At 53.7% G+C, this 26,061-nt stretch overlaps 7 protein-coding genes across 7 annotated transcripts; 3 read left to right on the plus strand and 4 right to left on the minus strand.

The window, feature by feature from the left end:
- Positions 1 to 2,374: 2,374 nt before the first annotated feature.
- A1O7_09002 (uncharacterized protein) lies at positions 2,375 to 4,191 on the plus strand (the record flags this gene model as incomplete). The annotated part of the gene is made up of 3 exons (XM_007762991.1): positions 2,375 to 2,758; positions 2,845 to 3,700; positions 3,752 to 4,191. The coding sequence occupies 3 exons, from the start codon at positions 2,375 to 2,377 to the stop codon at positions 4,189 to 4,191; spliced, it is 1,680 nt and encodes a 559-aa protein (XP_007761181.1).
- Positions 4,192 to 8,072: 3,881 nt separating this feature from the next.
- On the plus strand, positions 8,073 to 8,669 carry A1O7_09003 (uncharacterized protein; the record flags this gene model as incomplete). Its single annotated transcript, XM_007762992.1, has 1 exon — positions 8,073 to 8,669. The coding sequence occupies one exon, from the start codon at positions 8,073 to 8,075 to the stop codon at positions 8,667 to 8,669; it is 597 nt and encodes a 198-aa protein (XP_007761182.1).
- A 5,438-nt stretch (positions 8,670 to 14,107) lies between these two features.
- Positions 14,108 to 15,898, minus strand: A1O7_09004 (uncharacterized protein; the record flags this gene model as incomplete). Its single annotated transcript, XM_007762993.1, has 1 exon — positions 14,108 to 15,898. One exon carries the CDS (start codon positions 15,896 to 15,898, stop codon positions 14,108 to 14,110), a length of 1,791 nt encoding a protein of 596 aa, XP_007761183.1.
- Positions 15,899 to 17,247: 1,349 nt separating this feature from the next.
- Positions 17,248 to 17,988, minus strand: A1O7_09005 (uncharacterized protein; the record flags this gene model as incomplete). The annotated part of the gene is made up of 1 exon (XM_007762994.1): positions 17,248 to 17,988. One exon carries the CDS (start codon positions 17,986 to 17,988, stop codon positions 17,248 to 17,250), a length of 741 nt encoding a protein of 246 aa, XP_007761184.1.
- A 1,028-nt stretch (positions 17,989 to 19,016) lies between these two features.
- On the minus strand, positions 19,017 to 19,964 carry A1O7_09006 (uncharacterized protein; the record flags this gene model as incomplete). Its single annotated transcript, XM_007762995.1, has 1 exon — positions 19,017 to 19,964. The coding sequence occupies one exon, from the start codon at positions 19,962 to 19,964 to the stop codon at positions 19,017 to 19,019; it is 948 nt and encodes a 315-aa protein (XP_007761185.1).
- Positions 19,965 to 20,832: 868 nt separating this feature from the next.
- A1O7_09007 (uncharacterized protein) lies at positions 20,833 to 21,534 on the plus strand (the record flags this gene model as incomplete). Its single annotated transcript, XM_007762996.1, has 1 exon — positions 20,833 to 21,534. One exon carries the CDS (start codon positions 20,833 to 20,835, stop codon positions 21,532 to 21,534), a length of 702 nt encoding a protein of 233 aa, XP_007761186.1.
- Positions 21,535 to 22,692: 1,158 nt separating this feature from the next.
- On the minus strand, positions 22,693 to 25,986 carry A1O7_09008 (elongation factor 2; the record flags this gene model as incomplete). The annotated part of the gene is made up of 1 exon (XM_007762997.1): positions 22,693 to 25,986. The coding sequence occupies one exon, from the start codon at positions 25,984 to 25,986 to the stop codon at positions 22,693 to 22,695; it is 3,294 nt and encodes a 1,097-aa protein (XP_007761187.1).
- Between the last annotated feature and the right edge of the window lie 75 nt (positions 25,987 to 26,061).

Genomic DNA, 26,061 nt, shown 5'->3' on the forward strand with positions numbered 1-26,061 from the left:
ATTGATGGATGACTGGAAAGCAGATATTTGAGTTGGCAGGAGTGTAGATGCAGAAGGAACACCACTTTGGGGAACAAGTCAAGCGATACCTGTAAAGACCGACCGGATCTTTAAGGTTCATATGAGGCAAAGGGCATTGCAGGCAGGTGCGCCGAAGTGTAAATGTTGTCGGTTGCAGGCAGTGGGGAAACAGATGAAGTGCCTCGATGGCAGCACCAAATGAAAGGAAGCCACGGGCTGTCTTGCTCACACCTTCTTCACTTCATTCTGTTGCGGCTCAAGTAAGGCCATGGCCATCTGCCGCAGAACAAAAATCAAGGCATAAAGGCCCAATCAATCACTGGTTGACTCTGGTTGACTCACATCGACAGAAGACGACAACGCAAGAGCGAGAAGAAAAGAAGATCACACTTACGAATCCAGTGCCCTCTCTACATTCCAGTCATGGTTTTTGAGAAACTGTGCATTTTCCTTAACCGATTGTCCACGGAGAGTCTGAACCGACTCACCCTCGCAGCTATGCTCTCCTTTGCCTGAGTGAAGCTGACAAACTGTGATATAGAAGCTCTTTGTGAGGAGGTGAATGTCGGCATTTTGTATCTGGCTAGGCTCGCGGCGCAAGTGGCGCGGCAGAGCCCTATCTGGGAACGGCAGTTTTCGATGTTGATAAAACGACGGCAGTACGGGACCTCGCTTGGTAAAGGGCGAATAAGAGAAGATTGTAAGAAGCGCAAGTCTGCCTGTGGGTGGTGGTAACAATATCTTTGTCGCAATAACGAGGCAGCGATGTGAAGAGTCGGCTCATCGACACGTCGCAAGCCCGCCGGCAAGATCCCGCCAAGGAAAGATCATTTCCACAGGGCAGGTCAAGCGAGCTGTACTCTGTTGCCGCCAGTCACCCATTCGGGTTTGACTGAGCTGCTGCATGAGCTATGGCGCACTGTGTCCTTCATACAGGATCCAGGCCCTTTGTGCGAAAATGCTTCATCAAAAGGGCCGCTCAGCGGAGCATTATTTCATGACCGACGATCAGGTACGGAGTACATAGCCCGCTGGGGTCCTGTGGCTTGAATGAGGCTGTGCTTCTTAGAAGCCACCGGAAGATCAGTTTGCGCCTCAGTGATCCACAGCGGGGTATTTTCCAGAACCAGGGTGCGTGTACGATATATACGTAGTGCCCCTCCCCGTTGACGCGCTTCACCAGGCAGACCCTACCTACAGTGTACCTCGTAGCACTCTTTGCAGGAACAAGAATTGTCCGCTTCACTACTGCAGATGTCTGGTGCTGACAGATCTTACTTCTCGGATTGACAGGGGAGGTGCAGAGTTACTCCAGTAATAAGAGGCACAGTCAGATTCTGTTCACTTCTAAGGTGCATGCCACTTCACGAACCCCTCACCACGCTCATCCTCCATCTGCAGCCTACAGTAGCTTAAACTGCACAGCCCTGCGGGCCATGCCTGTGAAGCCCCTGGTCGTCATTTGGGCGTCTTAAAGGACTGTTTGCTTGGTGAAGCTAATTGGAACCTTCACTTCTACAGGCCGAAAGTGAACATCAGTTGTTTCACGCCGCCATCTGTTTGGCGCTCAGGTTTCATTATTCCTTTAAAAGGCCCTGCTCCTGTCAAATTTCGAGCCTTTCCCCAACCTCAAGTTCCTCTCTTTGAGCTTCGACACTTTTTTTCATCAGCGTGAAGGCACTTCTCAGTCATGGGCGTAAGTCTTGTCTACTCAATCTGCCCTTAAGTACCCCTCGATCTTCCCCGCACAAGTTCATCGAGCAACGCCTGGATCCATCTTTGTGCCAAAATCACACCAATCTACCCGCAAGGTTATGTCCATGCTACAGGTTTCCTGACTGATGACGCGTAATAGCTTGCTTCCAAACTCGCCGCAGCTAACGCTGCCTACCCAGGTGGCCCTCCAGCTCCTGGCGGTGCGCCTGGTGGCCCTCCTGGTGGTGGATACGTGAGTCAACCTTGCACATGTTACATAGCCCCCTCTCTCCCTCTCCATCAATAATCTGTGGCTGAAGACGCCCGAGGGAATTCCAGAACGCTGACCGAGTCTGTGTCAACTACTTAGCCTGGCCAGCAACAGTATCAGGCATATCCAGGTGGTCCTCCTGCTTCTGCTCCTGGTGCAACTAGTCAGCCGGTAAGAGTCACTCCCGCCACCTTGCGCGTTGAGTTCTTGGGTGTGGCTTCTTCTGTTTTCTTTTACCTTTCGGCGCCGCACTTCCCTGGTGTTGCGTCATCGCGCCTACGCCAATATCTGACCTGCGGCCTGCACACGACTTCACCCGTTCCTCCAACTTTTGGAATCGGTCTCAGCTTCTGGCCATCGACAACGTCTCTATACTTTTGACGAAACATGAGCAAATTTTCTCGCATAGCGCAGGCGAGCCAGGCAGGAGCGCCTGGATTCCCAGGTGCTTCAGCGCCTCAGGCACCATACCCAGCGCAGCCGCAATACGCTCAGCAGCCCCCTCAATTGCCCGGATCACCATATAATCAGCCCCCTGTTCCACCTAGACCGAGTCCCTCACCACAGCCGTATCAACAACCACAGTGGCAAGCACCGCAGCAGCAGCAGCAGCAGCCATACGGTCAGCAATTAGGTGTTCCACCGCAAGGAGGAGCATATCAATCACCGCAGCCGGCATATCAGTCGTACCAGTCCCAGTACCAGCCACAGCAAGGTCAATACGCTCAACAGCAATATCAGCAACAGCCACCCAACAGCGGATATGGATATGTTCGTCGCAACACATCTCACAAGCTTCCTATTGAAATGCGCTCATGCTATAGATGAATCTTGCACTAACGTCAATTCTATTGCAGGGTCAGCAACCTCCCTACCCAGGCGGCCCTCAAGGTGGCCCACCACAGCAACAATATGGTGGCGGTCCTCCTCCCCAGCAGCAGCAGTACGGTGGTGGTCCGCCAGGAGGCGCTCCTTCAGCCCCAGTCGGTAATGCCGCTGGATACAAACAGCTCTTGCAAGCCACCATCCAAGAGAAAGGACTGCAAAACTTCTACCCGCCGGGAAGTCCCATCCTCGACCAGATTGCAAATCGTGGTGCGCAACAAGTTGCTCAGCTGGCCGCGACATGGCGCATCTCTCCGGAAATCGCCTCTGATATTGTCAAGCTGGCGCTTTATGATGTGATCTTGTACATCGATGACAGCGGATCCATGCAGTTCGAGGAGAATGGAGAGCGCATCGACGATTTGAAATTGATATTGTCCCGCGTCGCATACGCTACCAGCCTTTTCGACGAAGACGGCATTCAAGTCCGCTTCATGAACTCTCCGGATCAAGGTAACAACATCCGTAGTGAACAGCAGGTCAACGAGATGATCGCCCGCACTCGCTTCTCCGGGTTGACACCTATGGGTCGCGAGCTGCAAAACAAGATTCTCGGTCCGCTTGTCCTGGAAAACGCCCGTCGCGGGACTTTGCGCAAGCCAGTCTTGGTCATCACCATCACTGACGGTCAACCGACTGGCGAAAGCTCATCAGATGTGGCCAAGATCATATCTGCAGCTTCCAGCGAGTTGGCTAGGAACCCTCGTTATGGCAAAGGCGCTCTAGCATTTCAATTCGCCCAGGTTGGCAATGATCTCAAGGCAAGAGAGTTCTTGAGTAAGCTTGACGAAGAACCTTCTATTGGTGATATCATTGATTGCACATCAAGTAAGTCATTATCTCCAGGTGCCGTTGCCTTGCACTAATAGCCTTTCCCAGACTATGAAGTCGAAGCCGACGAAATGTCCCGTGCCAATCCGCCAGTCCAGCTCTCTCCTGAACTCTGGCTTATCAAACTCCTTCTGGGTAGTATCGATTCGAGCTATGATACCAAGGACGAAAAATCCGGCTCACGACCACCACAGCAAGGCGGCTACGGCGGCCCTCCAGGACAGGGAGGTTATGGAGGTCCTCCAGGTGGTGGATATGGTGGTGCTCCGGGTGGTGGGTACGGCGGCCCGCAAGGTGGTTATGGGGGTCCACCACAAGGACAAGGTGGTTATCCTCCTCAGCAAGGCGGGTATGGTCAGCCTCCTCAGGGTGGATATGGACAACCTCAGGGCGGCTATGGACGGCCACCTCAGGGTGGACCACCAGGTCAAGGTGGATATCCCCCTCAGCAAGGTGGTTATGGTGCGCCGCCTCCTCCTAGGTACTAGGCTGGACCGCAGACGTACTCAAAGATCTTCGTGATGCGACTGCCTATCGGCAGATTCGAATGACAACGGAACTGCTGAAATGGGTGTGGGAAGGCATTGCTGTGATGGGTGTGGTGGCAGCGAACAGCATACGTTATGAACAAACATAAATTCCGAGCAATCCTTCGAAGCCAAGTGGACTTCGCAAGCCACAGGTCGACACGCGACCAGCATGGAAGGTCACCTACACACGACAGACAGGCTCACGAACTCAGAAAGGCGACAGACTGCGCTTGTGGCGTAAATAGCACAGACGAGGTTTTCCAATGCCTATGTTTTGTTTCATGCATAGTCTGCACGAGTTCACAGCCCTACTGCTTGGATCGAAGACTGGTGCAAGCCGGTATCGTTCTCAACTGACGCGTCCTCGTAAGAGAAATTGCAGTATGTCGATAGATGTCACCCTCCCTTTCCACTATTCAGCAACAGCCCGGGAGGTTGGATACATGTCCCTTAATTGTGACAGGCAGATCATATGTCTGATCTATTGGCAAAGTTGGGCGTGCAACGACGAGGGAGGGACCTGGCTGCCTGACCTCCCCCAATCGACTCCATTATACATATAGGTGCACACATTGCGGCGGTAGCGTAGAGCACACTGTTCTTCTCCAGGCTCGTGTCCAGTCCGGTTCAGTCCAGTCCAGTCCAGTCAACTCGAATCCACCTAAACCAATCCCGGCTCGAATCGAGTCATCGGATCGTTCGTAGAGTGTTGTAGAGTTGCTACAGTATGCCCAAAACCGAAGCTCCCCGCACATGATATCCTTATAGGAAGTCTATGGATTTAGCTACAAGATTGGCGCACGACGTCTCCGGTTCAATCATGCGAAAGGATATAGGATAGAGCCTCACGGACTGGCTCGGACATGCTTGCATGTTAGCTACCCGATTGAAGCACGGCGTCTCAGGTTTGATCGGGGAAAGGGAACTATCAGGGCAGAGCCTCACCGACTGGTTTATGACTTGCATGATGATGGTGCATGAGCTGCACTGCGCGGTGGAACGCTCGTACTTGATTTTCCGAATGCATTGTCCTGCCTCTCTTTGCCTCTCTTGGTGCTTTGTCCGGGCTGTGTTCATCTTGCTCTTGTTCGTGCCTGTGCCTGTTTCTGTTCCTGGGCCCGGCCTGTCTGCCGTTTTGTTGGTTCTCGGGGAACACGGCAGAGGATTTCAATCTCGTCTGCGTCCCCGATGCCGAGGCTGGGTTGAGAAATGCAGCATTGCATTACACTATGTCGGGGTCTCCGATCGCGTTTCGTGTTTGGTGTTCGTGCTCATGTGCATGGGTGTTGTTTGGCTGTCGGGGAATCTTGTGATGATAGGGGAACGAGGCCGTTGTGCCGTTCCTTGCAGGGGGGCGTCAACGCTCGATTTGACTTACACAACATACCTAGAGATTATGGCGCGAGGTATAGTATGACGGATGACACGCAGGGCGTCAGTGAGTGGGCGAGTGAGTGACATCGGGAACTACTTCCACTTTTTTGATGTCAAGGCAGACCGCTCCTTGCTGCCTGTCAGGACGCTGTAGCCTGTGCGTCGTGCTTCGACGTGACAGATTGTTGGGAGACCTCTCAGACGTCGCAACGCCACGTCGGGGAATCATACCGCGTCGTGCAAGCAGGGGGTCATGATCCGTGTGATACCTAAGTTCGGGGAATGATGTGCTTGGCGCATACCCCGATCCATGAGCAAGGAATAGCAATTACCATTGGTAATGAGGGCAGCGATTGCAACGTGCTTGTTGAACAAGCTGCACTGTCGCAGTCAACCTTGAAGGAACTTGTTAGTGAAGGTATGTGTGTCTTGGGCATTGACCAATATGTCTGGGTGAGACATGTTGGAGCCGGACACTGTGTCAAAAGGCTTCCACTCTCTTCTCCCTGGTGACAATGCAGGATGGTGTCTTTTCTGAAGGGGAGGAATGACGGTCAATTCAGTGTACTGTGTTGTCTGTCTCAGCGAGTACAGCTTTCAATATTTGGAGGGAACTTGTTTAGATCCAATCTGTAGTCAATAACACTGCATGTCCCTCTCCGAGGGACCTCTCCGAGGGAGAGCGGACGTCAAAGTGATTGTGCACAGTCGGTACGTGCTCAGCTCTGAATGTTGTGATTGCTTGACCGCCTCGAAGACCACGACCCGCCAGTTCGGGGGTCGGTCGTATCACAAGGGGCATTCTACCACAACAATTAACGGGAGAAACAAGAGGGGCCCATAGTGTGGTATCTGCGACTCGTAGCGCATACAGCCTGTGTGTCCTGCGTTGAAGGGGAAGGAAAGGAGAACACAGGATACGACCCGGATTGCTGTTCTTGTTCGGGGATAGTGAGTCAAAGAGCCGATGAGGTGGTATGGTATATGGACTTCATTTCCAGCTATGGAGTTACTGACCTTGGGTTGCAGCGTCGCCAAGTCAAAGGTGAAATGAGAGGTCCAGTCTTGAGAGCACGGCGAGGGTAGGGCTGAGCGCGGCAGAGACAAACCTGCAAGCATGAATAGGGAGTTCAGATGCGAGGCATGCACGAGACAGTAGCAGCAGGGTCCGAAATTTAGCCCCGAGCCAGGAACGGGTGGAGAGTTGGTCGGAGTCACAGCACGTCCGCGGAGATTTCAAGAAGCAAAGGTACAAGAAGCTGAATAAAAGCAGCAGGGTTGCAACAAGCGAACACGAGGGGAATCCGGGGCAAGCGTCTATGGTTGGGTAGATACGAGTAGGGCTGTCAGGAGCCCGAACTGCCTCGCTTCCAGGGCTCAGGCAGTAGGGCGTTCACTTGGACGACGATGTTTCTTGGGACACGGGAACGAGGGAAAGCTGTTACATGCGTTGGACAGCCAGTTACGCTGGTTCAGACAATCAAGGGAAGATGCAGAAGTGGATTGTTAAGTTTGTCGATTTCGGTTCAGTCATTCATGCGGTCGTTACTGAAATCGTAAGACTCGCTTGCAGTGTCTTGTCTGTCTGTTGTGTGGAATCAGAGAGAGATGATGACCGAGTGACGGCATTGCGAGGAAGAACGAACTGGCGCCCGTTCTAGCTAGAGCCGGTGACTAACCACCCACAGGTAGCACCAGTAGGGCTGCGTAGGGAGTCAGGGCGACATTAGGCACACCGCTTACAGAATCTGCTGCCTCTTCCGCTATGCCAGCGAGTTGCCCTCGTTCATTGTCGACGCAAGTCATCGGTCGCATGGGTTTCGGGCGCTGAGACCAATGGTGCGGCTGACCGACACCGGCAGGGACAGTCACCTTCCCTTTGCAGCAGAGTCTTGGTGGTTGCTGGTTGGACCTTTCCGAATGTTACCCCCCCATGATCGCTTACCAAAGGGCCAAAAGGCGGCTGCACTGCACTGCACTGCGCAAAAGTACGCACGCATCGCGTTCTCTTGCCAACATCCTGGCCTGAGCAACACTTCACCCTCCCTTGGGTTTCCACGTGGTAGACACCGCAACAATGGCTGCTGATTCGCTCAACTCTTCCTGCAGGTCTTCACTCTCCCTTGTCATGGACCCACCAGCTGTGACAGGGTTTCATAGCTTCAACGGTGAGGGAGGCCGGTGCGAGGACCTGGAGTCACCTGCTTACACACATGATCCAAATCTATCCAAACACTAAACTAGGTCCTCATTCACCATGTCCGCGTCTGTTTTGATATATCTTGATCTCCCGCCCTGACCAACCTGTAGCAATTATCAGAGTTCAAGCGACAAGACCGTCTGTGCTTCGGCATCCGAAATCCAATCAAACGTCAAATCTCACGAATTCCAACCCCTCGATACAGTATATCAACCACAATAGCCCACCACAGCTCGAACAATCCCATTGTCTTCAACCGTCCACGATGCCTTCGACTTGCAGGGCAAAACCCGCCCTCTTCCGGGGTCTGAAGCCCGTCTTTACCACACCACAACAAGCCTCGGCAACCAAGAAGATCATCTCATCGGCGTGCTCGAGACCATGTATATACTGCGACATTTGGAAACTTGCCGCTCTGATTGCATCTCACTCACCCCTCTCGGCTCGTTACAACCTTTCAACTGGCACACCTACCAATTCGCCCATCTCTTCCGCTGCCTCCAGCCCAGTCTCGACATCACCCTTGTCACGATCACCCACGCCCTACTGTTCAATCATCAAGGCCTCCAAGAGAATTGATGCCCAATTCCAGACTCAACGATCACAGCTCAACTCGATCTTGAGCATCTGCGCCGTTGCGGGCGCCGATGCTGAGGAGGGCCTCCGAATGGCTCATGACAGATGTGCATCGGCGGTTGAAGACCTGCTCGACCAGGAAGAGGATCTCGAAGAAGAACTGCTCAAAAATCTCGAGGACCAGCACTACGGCTGCCATCGGTACAATTACGCGTCCCAGTACAGCCATCCCACATCCTCGTACTCGCAAGAGCGAAGACCGAGCATGGTGCGGGTCTCGCACTAGCCCGGATCCTCCCGCTCCTCTACCATGTACGATTATTACTCGACTACTCAAAAAGTTCTACAGCAAGCGATACACGAGCAGCATTTCATATGTCGATTAGGAGGGAAAGGATAGGAAGCCATCAGATCCAGACTGAGGGAGGGAAAACCTAAGCAGCAGCCTGCTTCAGAGGCCAGATGCCAGATGAAATATGCCATGATTGAGAATGATACCCATTGGGACATGTACACCAGATAGTAACTCGACGATCAATGAGAAACAAGTTGATCTACCAGCCACTGATAAGGATCTTTGCGTCATCCATGTTATGCCATTTATTGATCATGCCTCCCTGTTGTCACACTACAGCACATCCATTACTCATGGTCTGTATTGTATGGCCCGGCTGAGGATTTTTCTTACATATCCACACTGCTCATTACAGCGATAGCGGACAACGAGGCCATCTTTCCTGCACATGCGACGACAACGTACAAAATTCTCACGAGACATCGATTTCTACATCCAGACCGACATATTGCCCAAAATAAAAAGTCACACAACTCTGTGGCGTCTATCTGAGTGACATCTCGCAACAACGCGACCTGTATCCACACCGACGGCCACCAGCTCGTAGCTCGCAGGGTCGTGCATGTACTTTCCGCATCAGGCCAACCACCAACTCCACACCATTGCGCAATCGCGAACCCGTCTTACCCTTTTAATCACGCCGGCCAGCGAGGTCGACACGCTAGGTAGGATTGGTACCGGGTGTGAACTCAGAGCCGGGAACAGTCAGCCACCGACGCGGTGAGCTCTACCTGCAGAAAAATTGATGCGCAGTGCATGCAATACCTATGGAGCCGGTGGTATTCGTACCAGGAGAGCCGATAGGCGGTACGGAGCAACAGACTACCAAAGGTCTCTTGGATCCCGTGCAACGCCCTGAACACCCAATGCGGAATTCCGCTTGCTTTGGTGACGTCGATGCGATCGGCCGGTCTAGACTGCGGTGCGGAGTACACAGTACTGTTCAGCAGACACAATTTTGAGAATATACTCTGAAGATTCAATGTATGAGGGAGTCGCAAGAGCCAGGGCGTGGATTCCGACTACGGATTGTCGGATAAGCCAAGATGCGAAATCATCATGACATCCCTGGACAGCAGGCACCCGCTCACCCGCTCCCTCACTGCGAACTGGGCACTACCAGATACGAGTGAGTGGTCGACCATGGAACGCAAACTCAGAAGACTCAATTCCGCCAACTGCCTCGCTCCTACGTCCTGGAGAGGACTCATGGGCTTCACTCTGTCGGACAATGCTTGCATTTCATCCTGTTGCTTCAACTGCACTGCTTCTCGATTGCGCTAACGAGGACTCGGCATCCGAAACTGCTGCCTAGTTAACAAGACGGACCCTGGCCTCACTCACACCAACGCCTAACTACGCCTATGGCGCCACGTCCTTTTTACTGTGATTCGATAGATAACGGCTGCCGTTAGCTTGGGCCCTAACAACCACAACAACCACCCAGAAGTGATGGGATCCACGCACTTCATGTCAGATACCTACGGAGTCCTTGTCTACATATTTTCCTAGCACCCAGACTGGGAAATATACGGTTCCTGGTCAAGCCCGACCGCGGGCGAGAGCAATCCGTTGTCCACTGTATACTCCGGAAAGTGTACTCCGGAAGGGTGAGCGCTACCAGTGCAGGCGTGTCAGCTCGCGATCCCCTCTTCCCGGCAAAGTAGAGGCGTTAGGGATTCGGGCATCGTGATACGCGCAAGGAGTTGCGTGCTGGAATAATAGAACCACGACACTGGACACAGCAGACACGGCCGTATCGGACTTGATGGAGCAGGGCACCTACTGCAGTAGATCGCTGCGTCTCTAGGTCAACGATCGATAACGCGCGGGCCGGAGGTGCGGAACACCGGGTGATCACTAAGGTACGGAGTGCGTTTCCTACCACCCACCTACTCGTACGTACCTAGGTAGGTACCTACCTGCGAGGTACTGTGTCTGTATGGCCCTCCGTGCCCCCCTCTGGTGCCCCTCGCCTGGTTCCTTGTCTAATCGGTCGCCCCACCATCCCTATCAGAACAAGCCTGCCAGTTGACAAAGTATCCAGAACTCGTACTCCGTACGCAGTCGGCAATATAAACCGTAGAGAACCGGGCAGTACTGTGATGCCATCTGAAAGCTCTCTTGGGCATCCTGTCCTGTCGACTCGTCTTCACACAACGTACAAGGACTACAATTGAACGCGCCTGCCGACTCCCACCTTACGCTCTAGACACATCAGAGGCCGACATCGATATGCGGCTCGTTTCGTCGCAAACCGCGCGTGGACACCTACCCCGATTATTCTTACCGTACTTGGTACTACCACGCCCCTATCCACGGTGTACTCGCACCCATGTCCGGATATATCTACAGTTGTAATGCTTGCACTGTGTATTTACCCATTTTCCGGGCATGGAAGTCAAGGACCACGACCTGGGCCAGTCCCTCGCTTTCCTCACCTTACCTCACGTTCGATAACCTCAGTACGTTGCATTTTACCCTACCCGGTACTCAGTACTAGGTAAGGTACGCAAGACAAGACACGCATGCACAAGCTCGAAGAGAGAGTACTGGGTACCTTAAGCTCTTACTCCGTACGTCCTGTGTAAATGACATGCAGGGCACCGACGCCGGCGGACCGGAGAGATCCGCGACGGACAACCCTTCAGTCGAAGTGATACGGTCCAGGTACCGTCGGCCGTTATTGGGCTCGTCTCCTCGTCCGCCTGGCGGGAGCCGGACCGCGGCTTTTGGTTGTCTAGAGTAATTCCAGGATTCGCATTGTTTTGATATACACGATGATTATGCTCTGGCCTGTTCGGCACCCAGATTGGCCCGGTCATGTTTTGAATATGAAATGTACGGAGGACATCTTCCCGTGTTGAGCGTGTGTATTGAGCACCAGATTTCGGAGACCTGGCACTTGCATTTCGGCCGCAAGTCTCCCGAGGTCTAGATTTTGGTGAATGGCGCTGATGTCCACAAAGACCACGCAGTATGGATACTGTATTGGACGATGGATGCGATCCCAGTACAGTACAATATACGGAGTACAGTTCTCCCCGTTCCGCACTACGGTGTCCGGCCCCATGGGCAGTTGGACGAACCGCTGCTCTTAGCGGAGGCGGGGAGTGAGGTGTTGCTGTTTCGACCTCGAGATCCTCCTCTTGTACCGATCGTAGTATCTCTTGCGCGAACACCCCGGTATGAGGTAGGTAAGCACATGCACCCAATACTCCTTCCTTGGTTGGGGATCATATTCAGATTGCTGGTCGCAATAATTAGCCCTGCGGAGTACATACAGTGGTTCTCCCGTACTTCTCACCGTGCGGGCAGTCATATGGGCCTTTGCAAGGTCCTCGCGCTGGTTGATCGCTCGGTGGCCGCAGCCTCCGCTTGACGCTGAAGGTTTACCCTCGTACGAAGGGAAGGCCACGGTCAAACCTCGTGTCGATCATCGTATCGTCTTAGTACTCCGTGGTCGACGACCCCAGATTTCAGCCTTCGCCCCCTGCAGCCACGAGCCACGGCAGCTTGGGACGGCGCATCAGATCGACTGCCAGGCGCCGCCGTAAATGGTAAAGGTCGAGGAAATGGTGTACATGTGCTGCTCTAAGTATACACGGTAATCTGCCTGATTACGTAGCCCAGTGCTCGAGAGTCTCCGCGGCAAGGGTACGGGGTATGTATCTCGTACCCACTTCCAGGAAGTTCGCTTGCGTGGGGATGCCTAATGGGGGCCTGGAATGGAGGGGGCTCATCCATTCTGTTGGTACTCCGTAGGGAGTATTCTCGTACGAATACCTCGATCTGGGATGGGGGCTGATGTGGCTTGCTTGCACCCCTTTCCGAGCTCCAGCGGATTGCAGCTGCAGCTACAGCTCTCCCCACGAAGAGTGGCTAGGGCTGCAGAAAGCTCACTTCACTGGTTGGCAAGGCATGGCGAAGCTCAGCTGCACGTCGCCAGTCGTCAGCCGCCAGTCGCCAGCCCTAGCTGCCTAAGCCGCAATCTGTTAGTTCGAAAGCGTAGCTCGCGTTGCAACGGTTCTTTTCTCCTCACCCTCGAAGACGCGCAAACAGTAATACGCGAAGGTGGACTCCTACTCGGGAAGAGATGCACGGGTCCTGCAGCTCGTATCAGCCTTAAGCAAGTGAAGCCACCCCAATGTCGAACCCAGGACGCATGTTCAGAGCTATGTACCAAAGGTCCCGTGGCCGTCAGTGTATCAGCATAACATCGTCATGCGGGGAGGGTTTGACCACTCGTCATGGACTGGTTTTCAGATCGCCCAGCGCATGCATCAGATGCGGTAGCCGCTTGCAGAAAGTGTACGCAGCCAGCACGGTCTGCAGGATTCCACGGCCGTGAGACGCTGCGCTGGACACAGAGAACTGTCCAGTAGACAATGTATGCGCTGCCACTGTCATAGCCTCATTGGGCTAATTAGACCCTGCCAGTCAGATGGCTCAGCCATGCTGATTTGTCCGCACCCCGTGACAGTGTCCCGAACATACAGCGTACATCCTGTATGTTGCTCCGTATATCGGGCTCTGCGGTCAGTGGTTCACCGTCTTTGCTAGCCACAGCGATCATCACGTCTGCAGACGACTTTGGGCTTCATAATTCGTGGGAGACACGTCGTGTGATCTGCTTGTTCCATTCCAGTCTTCTTCTATCCGCGCCGCCAGAGATTTGTTCCCTACACCGTCCGATACATGGCCCACGGTTAAGGACTCGGACTCGGACTCGATAGCATACTGACTGGGGGACATAGTCTGGCGAGGACAGACAAAGCCCAGACGCAATCCATGTAAGATGATCTCGCCACGCCACGCATTCCTCTTCACAATCTTTTGCTGGCATCTCTACGTAACCCTGTGCCGCCTTACGGCTCTTCCAAGGTCCAATCGGCCTTCCCTTTGCCAAGCACAAACGGCTGCGTCGGAGCATGAATCTGCACCAACGCGGTCTTTGCTTCGGTATTAGTGACATCGGTCGCAGCTGCGTGTTGCACAAAGGAAAGCAATATGCTCAAGCAATGGCTTTGACCAGTCATGGCGGCGCGTTTCTTTTCCATTTCCAATCATAGGTCATTGATCCTGAACACATGCAATGGTCATCATGTCCGCATCATCTTGGCGGCGCTGGTGGCATTCTCACCGGGTACAGCCGTATCCGTATTTTTGGCGAAGTCCGCACACTCGCCCAAGGGTGCAGCAAGAGTCGATTCTAAGTGGACGACACAAACAGCTGCCACATCCGCAGCAGTACCGAATGCCCGAGGTCTGCATAATGGCGTGTGTTCAGCTGCTCAAATGTTCAACATCCCCGTTATCAAGACCGGGGACATCGCTTCAGCAGGGAACGCGGATGCCCTCAACGATAACTAGTTTCGTATAGGATGAAAGTCCTTCTCGAAGAGCAGTTTGAACACCCACCCGTGACGGCCTCGCAGGGCGGGTATCATCTCATAACTGAACTGGACCGAAAGACCCGTCCTTTCCAACAGGGAGTTTCGCTGTTTCAAAAGCCGCCTGTCCGTGCCGGTAAAATAACACATTTCAGACTCGGGCTTCATGCCGTCAAAGGTCACGCCGGGAAACTCGGTCGCGGATACGCCAAGCGAGCCATATTCTTGGCCGTCGCCGCCGACCCAGCGCGAATCGAGGAACCTGTCCAGTTCTTGAGGTGATTGTGGTTCTTCGGCTACAAGGGTCTCGAGCGGGCGATAGTCGACCGTCTTGGGCGGCGGGAAGTGGTACCAGATGAGGCAGACGGGGCGGAATTCGACGTCGAAGCCAAGTTTGATGGCCACACAGGGGTTGCGTGAGCGCGCGGGGTGGCGGAAGACGACCACGCCGGCCGTGCCGTACGAGCCGTCCGGCAGCTCCATGGTCATGGTCCGCGGATCCCACCGGCGGGCGTAGACGGTCAACTGTTCCGAGCCTTCGAGTTCGCGGGGCCACGCGTAACAGGCGCCCAGGCGGAAGCCGTACAGGCTGCCGGTCCAGTGCCATCCAATCTGGCGGATCAGAAGTTTGCCCGAGTGCGGTGACGCCCTAAGAAGTTCCTCTTGCTGCACGTGGGTAGGGACGTTGGTGCCGTAGGTGAGCTGCGCCGATTGTCGGAGCTCAAGTTCGATGAATCGCTCTGGCCGGATGTACTGGATCGAGGCTTTGTCGAGGAATATTCGCGCGTGTTGTCCTGGTCCCGCGTTGACGCCCAGGAAGATCCCAACGTGATGCTTGGTGGTTTGATCGTGGCAGAGCAACAGCGCAAGATATGTGTTCAACGACCAGAGGATGTGCGGGATTTGGATCTCCAACCCCATGTTGGTGAGCGAGTAGGGGCTTGGCCTGTGGTGAGGAATGGGACATGGCACGATATCCCGGCAGTTTCGAAACGCCCAAGGCGACTCGGCCAGCAGCTGTGGTTGCTCCGTCGACGCTTCCCATGCAAAGATCGACTGGTCGTCGGACCGCTTGATGATCTCCTCCTGCAGGCGTACAAAGGCTTTCATTCCTTCCCCGTAGAGCATTGGCATGTTGACATCGAAGATTCCCAGTAGACTGTAGGCAACATCCTCTCTCCGCGTAGATTTCCTTCTCGAAGCCCAAGACATCCGTTGCGCGATCGAGAAGTCGTGTGGCCTTCTTTCGAGCAACGCGTTCTTGTGGATGCCTGTAGTCTTGCTGATCCGGTCCAGTAAGGTCGACCTAGTTCCGATGTGGCGCCAGGAGTGTTCGAAGAAGTCGATCTGCCCAGGCGCGATCAATTCCTGCAGTGTCCACGCGCGTTCCCACCACACGCTGCGTTCGAAATCGTCACCGACCACGCTTTCACCCGAGCGTAGCTGGACGTCTGACAGAAAGGCGTAGCATCTTTCGGAATTCTGGTACCACGCGTACATGGAGTTGATCGCCTCCGACAGCTCCGAGCTGCTATCCTTGTTGATGCAACAGGTGTCGATCCATATGTATTGGCAGTCATCTCGCCGCGCTTGTTCACAGGCGTTTTGAAGCTTCGCATAGCCTTTCATGCGCGGGGCATTGCCGCTCCGCATATCTTCGTACAGCACCTCTTCATCTTCCCATCTGTGCGATAGGATCGCATACTTGGGGATCTTGTCATCGTCAAACCATTTCAATTGCCGCGTGAGAGCATCGATGAGACGCATCCTGAATGCAGGGGCGGCGTATGTACTGAGTTGCTATAGCACTCCGTTCTCCCGAATGCGCTAGACTCCTATCGCGCATGGTGCGTTCGACGAAACTCCAGTGTACTATCGCATGTTTGACTGAAATCTACCAAGGAAACCAGCCGAACCGAGTCAAAGTTCTCGGTGCAGAATGCTGTTGCTTTTGATAAGGTCGAAAGTCAACAGCTGCTAATGGCAATGAATCTTTCCACGGCTATCCAATCAGCGTGCACCAAGTGTACTCGATCGCACCCTTCTCTAGGCGAGCTACCACGAGTGACCTGTGCCTGAGCTATGACATGGACGTCAGGTCGGGCATTGACATCAAAGATCTATCCGGTAGGACTGTGCCAGCGCTTGGAGACTCTTTGACTCCTGGAGGCTCTTCTGCGTGCGGCAAATACAGTGGGAGACTCATCGGCCCGATATTGTTCCAGGTCGCTAGAAATGCTCACCAGGACACGACCTATATTGCCGGGCATTACATTGGTTGAGTCATCAAGGGGGTGCAGCGTTGAAGTGGCCATAAGCAGCGAAGACGGATTTGCGATGCAGGTTCTGGTGAAAGCTGAAGGAAATGGACAGGGCGGGTTTTTGCTTATGTCGATAAGCTTTCCCCAATAAACTGATTGTCAATGGAGATGCTGGAAATGTGCAAGGGTATATAGGAGAGAAGTTGGCAGAACAGAACGGAAAAAGTTGACAATCGTAAATGTAGTTCTCTATCGGTGCCCGCATTGTCCTATTCTGCTGAAAGCAGAGTCCTAAAGGGGTACTTGATGAAGTTGGTGTCGTATCTTGGTCATGCACGTCGAGCGTGGAGATCGGCAGAGATACCTGCTAGCTGAGCGGCCGCGCGTGCAGCAAGAGTCTGCAAATGGCAATGCTTGCGTGCAACGTCGCAGGGCGATTGTCTCTGTACCCTCGCGGCTGCTAGATGCTAACAGCTCGCCGACCATGAACCGCTTCCACCCATTCTCTTGGCTCGCAGGCATGTCGGACTTGGCGCGTCAATTGCTCGGATCCGCGACGGGCCCGAGTCATTCGCAGGGCGTAGTAACTCGAGTTTGATGGCCAAACAGGCCTCGAGCAGGACTGCCCTGTTTCAGCTGCCAGAAGTGCGGGTTTTGACGCGCTGCTTGTTCCCGTCGAGTGATAGTCCTGATGGCTGATAACAAGGTCGGCGCTCTTGCAGCGTTGGTGAATATGGCCCGGGTAAAGCGTGCATTTAGCGCTTTTTGCAATGTCTCGTGCATTGCTGATTTAGATTCTCCAAGAGGAGAGCTCCCGGGGATAAGAGTAAGAGTAAGACGAGCTCACGAGAGAACTCACTCATCGACATCCATGGCTCCTATTTGCCGCACACTTGAGGTGTTTTTGTCAAAGACAGCTCTCAAGCCAATCCTGAACTCGGACATGCGCACTCCTAAGATCTTCAGAATAGAAGTTTGTCTCGAGTCAAGGGTATCTCCTTCCCTACACACAAGATAACCCTCCTCATTGTCCATTGACTCTTCCGGCCGCTCCTCCAGAGCCACTTTGCCCTTGACGAGCCGCGTCGGTACCCCTAATTTCCGCAGTGTTGGTTCGATCTGGACAGGGAGCGGATCGTCCTCGCCTCCGTCAACACCATACTGTGTGTGGATTTCGCCGGGCGGTATTCTGACCTCGTGGGTGGCAGTACTGCCGCTCCGAGCAAAGTCCAGGTTCAGCCAGTCGGCAAAGTATGCCTCCACCTCGGATGGCTCTCGGTTCGTGAAGAGCAGTCCGACTTCGCCTTTCACATACGGTCCTAAAGCACTGACGCCAGGTACAACTTCCGTCTCTTGCGTCTGTCCCAGTCCAACCAGGAGGACTTTGTTCTTGCCCATCATTATCCTGGAATCATTGAAGTCTGTTCTGACCTGTTTCAGAAAGTTGTTGCGGGTGTTTTCCACTTCGAAGACCCAAATGTACGAGTATTTCTCGGCGGCATCTTGTGCATTGGCCGCAAGTCGGCGAACGAGCTCTTTGTGGTTTTTGCGGACTCTGGAGGTCGGGACGATGCGGTTTCGCTTGGACGAAGGCATGATGCAAAACTGTGAGCGTACAGATGCGAGAAGATAGAGTGACCGTGGTGTCTGCAAAAATAGTGTAAGTTGCGGTCGAGTTCGGCCCTCAAAAATAATTATTTTAGAGTTTGAGCCGACAGAGGTGATTTGACGGCCAGCCATCCCCACCCAGCGGGCCCCTCTTCAGCAAAAAGATGACGCTGCCTTATCCTCTATGTCGCGCTTAACCTAAGTTGGAAAACTGCGATTCGTCGTTGATCACCACGACTTTCGTGTCACTAAGATAAGTTTCTTGTTTTTGAGGAATTCTCGTTGACTATGTGGGTAGTGTACATTATTCCCTGGGGTGTTTGTGTATAAATCTACATTTCATGTCTCCCTCCGGCGCTTCTCGTACGAACTTTCCCTCCATGGACATCTTGCATTGTCGACGTGGTCTTCATCCGCTACCAAAATGGCAGGCTCTGGTCTGACCGCGCACAGGCGGGGTTGCCCCACGGGCACGCATGTGGTACTGTAAGGGCCAGCATTCAGTGTTGAAGGACAGTTCAAAGTCCATGCAGAACAATACATCGATTTGGTCCAGCCTCGTCGTAGTCTTGACTACACCAGGCCAGAGGCTTGCGAGAAGAGTTGATTGTGGCCAGAGACTCTGCAGTTGGGGCACAGATGCCGTAGCTGAAGCTGCGCCGTCGACAACCCATGGCGGCCATCGGCCCGCCGCGTTCTCCACCTCGGCATAATTAGCGACATCGCCATGGTATTCCCCTCTTCCCGAGGTCTGATGGAGGAAGGCCGTCATCACTGCTGGAGCTTTATTCGAAGACTCGCTTGACGAGGATATGTTGGATGGTAGATGAGTGGGTCGACAATCCGCTGACCTGTCGACCTTCCGAATCCCTGACCACTGATTTTCAACTCTCTTAGACTCCATCCAATGTGAATAGGTCCTCCAGATTCAGCACGCCGAGCCTCTCCTGACCGTTACAGCTCAGGGCATCTGAGATGGTGATTTCCACAAATTATGATTTGGGAGTACAAACGGATCACCGTTTCAAACTGTGTATATTCCCTGTATGGGGAGGTTGTCGCACCAACCTGATTTTGCCCAGACAATTGAAGCTGTTCCCTGCGCTCTCCAAGTTGCTTTGGTATGTCTGATCTGCCCTCGTCGCCTTCTGCATCTGTTTGTGGTGGGTTGCAAGCAAAGCTCTCTGCTGTGAAGTCGGGAAATGCAAAAGGCTTCTCCGATCACCGGCACGAAGCTGTGCTAGTTGGTTGTTGAGGACGTGTTCTTGTTTCATCGCTCTTGTGCTCAGTTCGCCACGGGAATGAGAAGGCGTCTCGGCAGCATTCGAGCTTGGCCCGGCATCGGTGTGAGACAGTGGAGCCGCAGTTGGGGTAGGTAGTACTTGGTCGAGCGGAGGAGCCGTGATGTTGGGCCCGTGTGTGACTGAACGCTTCGATGGTCGTCTTTTCCTCCATCTCGCTTGTGATGGAAGATGGGGATCGTCCGAGAAGCTCATGGCGGAAAGGGCTTGTTGTAGTTCCTCTTTTGCATTTTCCGATGGAAGTTCATAAAAGTCTCGGAGCTCAGAATCCTCATCGGAAATGTCATATTTGCAATGCCCTTTCGCCATCATGTGCTGCTGCACCGCTTCGCGGGTATTTCGTTGTGTCCCACAGTAGAGACACTCATACCGCCCGGATATTATGAGATGGAAGTAGGCGAGGAGGGTTCCAACGTCCACCAAGAGATTTGCCGGATCCACATATAGCCCATGGGCTCGTAACATGTGGGTCAAATTCTGGTCCAGGTCTCGATTGGTCTGGTTGCAGAATAGACATTGTGATTCATCGAAATCATAGTCGGTGTCGGAGTGGTAGTCGCTGCTGGGAGTCGACGAATTGGTGAAGTCGTCCTCTATATTATCGGAGGTGTGGTCTTGAATTGATGCAGCAATGAAGTCGCTTCGACCTAATCTGGGATCCATGGCGGTGACAGTTGTAACGGTAGTGGTAGAGCCACAAGCAAATAGCATCAACGAAGGGAATCTGCAGGGTATAAAGTCTCGGATACTGGGAGGAACGACGGTTGCGTCGGAATGGCAGAGATTCTTCTGGTGGCGAGAGCAAACTTGTCTTGATGGTGGTCTATATGCTGCGGATACTGTGTAAGTGGTTTGTAAAGAAGTATTAGAGGCGTTGCAAGCGCCCAGAAGGCTAGAATAGCCCATGTGCCTTGCGCAAGACTCATGGCATGACTCAATCCCAAATTGTGCATCACTGACACTGTTCCAGTTTCCTAAAATGGCTGGTCACCTTCCGCTTCGGCATCACCGAGGTTATCGGGTGAACGGCCACAGAAGTTCGACCACTGGGAGTGCCCAAGAGAGCTGGTCTCATATCGTCACTCACCATATCGTTCAGGAAGACCGAGTGAACAATGATTCAAGTTTCACGACCAACATCACGGGCATCTTTGATCAGTCCGAATTCTGTCACGACCCACTTCGTCCGCGCTGGTCCGATCGGGCTGGAATTTGTGGGGTAGATCTAGTCTAAGACTTCAAAAAGCAGCGAGTGGCGTGAAAGCGGCGCAGGTGGCGCAGGGGGTGTGGTGGATTTGACATGTCTTCTCTTTACTGGTCACTCGGCAACTCCGTGCACCGAGACATGAGAGTCTAGTCCAAATCAGGAGCACAATTTGTGCGCGGTCCTCACCCTCAAAACAACGCGTTCTCCCAATGCCTTCGCTTGTGAAGCCTAGGCCCGAGCCGAATACCATAGCGCATCCTACCGACCAGGGCAAGCGCCGTGCCTCTTTCATCATACTGTATCTTCCAGCCAGCGGTCCCAGTCATGGAGAACCAAACACCTCGTCGCGCAGCCTCCCCTACGCAGAATTACCTGATAGCTTACAATGCAGTCTGCCTGGCACTATGGTCGATCATCACGCTCCGGGCGTTCTTTCTCATCCCGACACTATTTGCCCTTGGGAAGCCCCATCAGCTCCTCGAAGCGCTCTTTACCTTCCTCAAATGGACGCAGACGATAGCCCTTCTCGAGATCGTCCACGCGGCCGCTGGCCTCGTCCGAGCTAGCCCTGTCACGACCGCCATGCAAGTCGCCTCCCGGATATTGGTCGTGTGGGTGGTTTTGGAGATGTTCCCACAAATCGTGTCGGTCACAAACAGCTTGGGAAGATCGGTGGCAGGGTCGACCATGGGTCCAGTTGCCTTTGCCGGGATATTGACGGCTTGGGGAACCACAGAGGTCATCCGCTACGGATTCTTCGTGTGGAAAGCAGCGATCAGTGAGAAGGTCCCCGCTGCTCTCACATGGCTGCGGTACAACACGTTCTTCGTCCTCTATCCCATCGGCATCTCCAGCGAGTGTATGCTCATGTATCTTGCGCTTGGGCCGGCAGCAAAGCAAGGAAAGCAAGTCGATCTGCTGCTCAAGGCCGTTCTTCTCATCTACGTTCCCGGAAGCTACATCCTCTATACTCACATGATGGCTCAGCGGCGGAAGGTCTTGAAGGGCAAGGGGAAATCTGCGTAGGACGCGGAAAAAGGTCCTGCAAAGATCAGATGCTCACCGCGCCAGCCCTCTCGCCTCAGACATTGCCGACCAAGACGGCGACTCGACGAGAGTGGTTCAAGTATCACCACTGAGTTTGTGCATTCGACCGGACCCCTCCGCATTGTGGAAGACTGCGCATCATTCGGACAGAGGGTTGAGGGCTCGAAGGGCTCACAACCACATGTACATGCAGACACAAGCTCCATGGATGCGAGACTCGAATCACCCGAACTGCTGAATAAAGCAGTGCAAGGGGTCACGACCGGATGTGGACTTGCAGACCCGGATCTCCTCCTGACAAGAGAATCTGCAAATCACTCGGATCAATCATCGGCTTGACCGCCACTTGGTAGAATTTGGGATGATCATGCAGTGGAGCAATTTCGTCGCTCAGCTCCTGTATAACTAGTATATAGCAGCAATCGAATCAGAGCATCTCACTAGCATCTCACTACCACCCCCCCCCCCCCCCCCCCCCCCTCCCCCCCCGAGATGCGTGGTGCTCGAATATCGTGTACTAGTCCAATAGCAAACCAAGGCATATATCATATTGACCGGTAAGTCCGACACAAGCCACGGTGATCCAGGCTACTGAGGCGGAACATTCAAGACCGCGTCTCAATTGACCTTCCCTGTCCTCCGTGCAGAGCTCTAATATTCAAGCAAGTGTAGTCAAGAGGATGGATCGTCTCTTGAATTGTCCACCAGTGGGGCTTATAGAAAGGATACAGCTTCCCGCAGCCCTCTGTCTCTATCCAAGTAGACGATTCGTTGTCCCCCTGCAGATGACTGTCTCTCAGATAGACAAAATGTCTCTCTCCCTGGTAGACGTCGTCCCTTTTGGTCCGATATCCTCTCTCGGTCTTTCTATTATTTCTACCATCTGAAGGTTCAACCTTGATACTACCAAGGGAACTAGGCAACCAAGTCATTACGTCTAATTCTCGACACGAAAGCAACCTTGTCCAAGGGGTTTCCCGATTGGTACCTTTTGGGAGTTCAGAAGAATCATCATAGATAGATCGGTAGGTAGGTAGGAAGATAGGCTGGTAGATCATGGATACCACGGACATCGATTAATTCCTGTTCAAAATCCTCGTCTCTATCGGCGGCCCCCTCCTCCTTCTTCTCCCGCATCTAATTCGTCTTCAATGTCTTCTGCTTCTCTGCATCCCTCCCTCCTCTGGACCCTTTGACCAGCAAGCCCTTCCGCCGCCTGACGCCGTCGACGTACCTCTTCGCCACATTCTCCCGTTCGCCGTGCACGCCCAGATCCTCCAACTCCTCCTCCGTCTTGGGCACCCAGAAGGGGTCCACGTCATCGAGCATCTCGAAGCCCGTGAACTTGAGCATCGGTTGCGCCAGCCCGCTTGTGCGCTTGCGGATCTCTTCGCTGAAGCCGAACGATTCGGCCACGGGCAGGGTCGCGCTGATAGTAAAATAGGGCGTGCCTTCCAGCAGGGCCTCGGAGAGGATGGACCCCCGCCGCCGCGTCAGCACCGAATACACCCGGCCCAGCACTTCGGGCGTGGCTTGGATGGTGCAGCTGTACATGGCAAGCAGGATGCGGGGGGACCAGTCGAGGAAGGCGGCGCGGATGGTCTCGCGCACCGAGGTGATGAGTTCGCCTGTCAGACGACCCGTCTCGGTTGCCGTGGACGTGGACGAATCCCCGATTTCTGGGGGGTGTGACTGTTGCGCGATGTCTTCGAGGAAAACAGCCACGCCTTGCATGGGTTCACGGCAGAGCGGGCCTTGAGATGTCGCGAGCTGGAAGGCGTAGGCGATTGTGTCGGAAAAGTCTTGTGTCGGGGCGATGGCGGCGTCCGATTCTGCGCTTTGAGTGCTGCCGCTTTGGGCTCCGTTCTCCTTGATTTCATGCTGCTCGAACAAGAACCGCTTGCAGGTATGTTGTCCGGTGGCGTCGATGAACAGATTTGGCCCGACCCGGCGAGGGCCAAAGCCGCAGATCCTGGACACGACTTTCACCCAGACTTCCTTGTCCTCAGTCACCTCGTCAAAGACTTCCTGGAGTTGCTGCCGGAACTGCAGGAGTGAGAGATTGCTTCTGTGGTCTCCGCCGGTGTCATTGCCTAGGTCGGCCGCCTCGTCTTTTTCAACGCCGTCGGCGTCGTCGAGGGTTCCTGATTCATTTTCTTCCTGGGCCTGCTTCTCGGCATAGAGGCGTCTGATTGACGGGCCATTCCTTATCAGGAAATCTGTAACATTTTGTGGCAGCGGGCGAACTCTTAGCCGCACAGACACCATTTTCGACGCTGTTACGGCCACCGCGGTTCCTCTTGGGAGGTCCTTGTTCTTTGGCGGCTCCATTTCTTCCGCCTTGACGATTGTCTCCCGGTACGGCACGATCGGTTCGCCAGGTTGAATGTCACATTTTGCATACCGTTCACGCAGATCTTTCAGACATCTTTCGAGGTGCAGTTCTCCAGCAGTCAAGATGACATGTTCACCGCTTTCCATCTGCTCGTAGACAGCGCACGGGTCGCTCTGCTCCAACAACTTCAAGCCCTTGATCATCTTGTTTAGGTCCAACGGGTTCGTCGGTTCCAGTGCGACTCTCACGATTGGCTGGCTGAGTGACGATACACCCGCCAGGTTTATTGCTCCTTCTACTTGGGAGCATAATGTGCCAGTCTTCAGAATGTTTCCCTCGAGACCTTCAATACCAAACACTACCCCGGCAGGCACTTTTTCGAGCGGTTCCAATGCTCGACCCATTAAGAGATAAAGGGCAGTGATCGGCACCTTCTTCGGTCCTGGGAAGGCATGCGGAAACGCCGGATTGAACTTCGGTGGTAGAACGTACACCTCATCGCCTACAGAGAGGGTGCCTGAATATAACCTGGCAAAGCCAATTAGGTGCTCTGGGTCTTCTGGCTGTTCTGGGCCAACGCCCTCGTCCGTGTCTTCCCCTATCCTCGCGGTGCTCAACCCATTGGTTACGCTGTCCATATCGGATGTTCCATTTGCTTCGGCCTGTGCTTTTGCTATTTCTGCCCGTTTTTTCCTGGCTAAGTCCCTGGCTTCGTCTGCTGTCAAGGTTGTCCCGAGTTTCCTTCTCTTCGAAGGCAGCTCGCTTTCGGATATGGCTACCATTTTGCTGACGTAGGCAACAATTGGCGCCGAAGGAGATGTATTGAAGTTGATTATTGAATCTTTGAGGGATTGGTCTATGTTTTTTGAAGAAACCAAATCTTGGATCATCTCGGGGAACCGAGAGGCCTGGGCATCAGGAGGGCTAGGTAAGTATTCAATGACGGAGACGAGCAGAGCGGTTGAGAGTGGCAGCCATGAAGACATGACAGCCTGCAATATGACTTTGGTGTCCCTAGATCTGACGATGTGAGCGGGAATATTGATAGACAATGACTTTGTTATCTTCTCCAATAATGCAGAGTCGCCACGGTCGCCGTTGATACCCACTGTAGCATCGTAGGCTTGCCAGATGGGTTCCAGTACAAGCTGAACGAAGATAGGCTTAAGGTTCCGTCCCTTCAGGTGCTTTTGACCCAGTACCTTCTTGGTCTTGGGGTCCAGATAGAAATCACCCCAGAGAACATTCTCAAGCGCAGACTTCCTGATACCTAGCTTCTTCTCATATATGCCGGCGAATTGGCGCACAGTGAAAGCCCAGCCGTCTATTGCACTTCCGAAGATGACGTTGTTCTTCTCTGGGGCAAAGTACAAATCTTCATCATCTCGTTCTTCGTATGACTGGTCCAGATCCGCCTCAGTCGCAGATTCATTCAAGGCATCCTGTTTTTGTTGGTCGCGCGCCGCTCTTCTCTGGTCCAGCTTTTCCCTCCACTCGAGGTCTTCTTGTGCACGCTCACCCTGAAAGAAGCCGCCAATAACGGCATTCACACCTTCAAGGACCCTCCCAAGGTGTGAGTATGCCTCGGCCGGCGTCATTTTCAGTTCGGTCACGAGTCTGTCAATCTTGTTGATGACGAGCAGTGGTTTCAACTTTTCTATCCATACCTGCCTTAGCACTGTGACGGTCTGTGAGCACACGCCTTCGACAGCATCCACGAGGACGACTGCAGCATCGCACAGTCTTGAAGCAGTGCTCACTTCTGACGAGAAATCGATGTGGCCCGGGCTATCGATCAGGTTTATCAAGTATTCCTCCTGTTTCGGCTCCTCGTCGCTGTTTTGCCTTCTCATCATGCTGAAGTACAGGCTTATGGCGCTGCTCTCCATGGTGATTCCTCGTAACTGTTCGTCCGGTCTCGAGTCCAGGTAGCGGATCTTGCCCGCCATCTTGGGGGCAATGATGCCGTTCGTGGCAATAAGTGAGTCTGATAGCGACGTTTTCCCATGGTCGACGTGCGCCAGAATGCAGATGTTGCGGATGTTTTCTGCTTTGGATTGCAGCGCAATCAAGCGCGACGGGGGTATCGCGGGCATGTTTGTAGAACTTCCACCAATAGCGCCAGGGTAGGAGATCACAAGCCTTCGTCGTCGCTTCGTGAAAGTGCGCGA

Source organism: Cladophialophora yegresii (genome assembly GCF_000585515.1).
Source record: "Cladophialophora yegresii CBS 114405 chromosome Unknown aczIN-supercont1.6, whole genome shotgun sequence".
In the NCBI taxonomy this organism is placed as follows: Eukaryota; Fungi; Ascomycota; class Eurotiomycetes; order Chaetothyriales; family Herpotrichiellaceae; genus Cladophialophora; species Cladophialophora yegresii.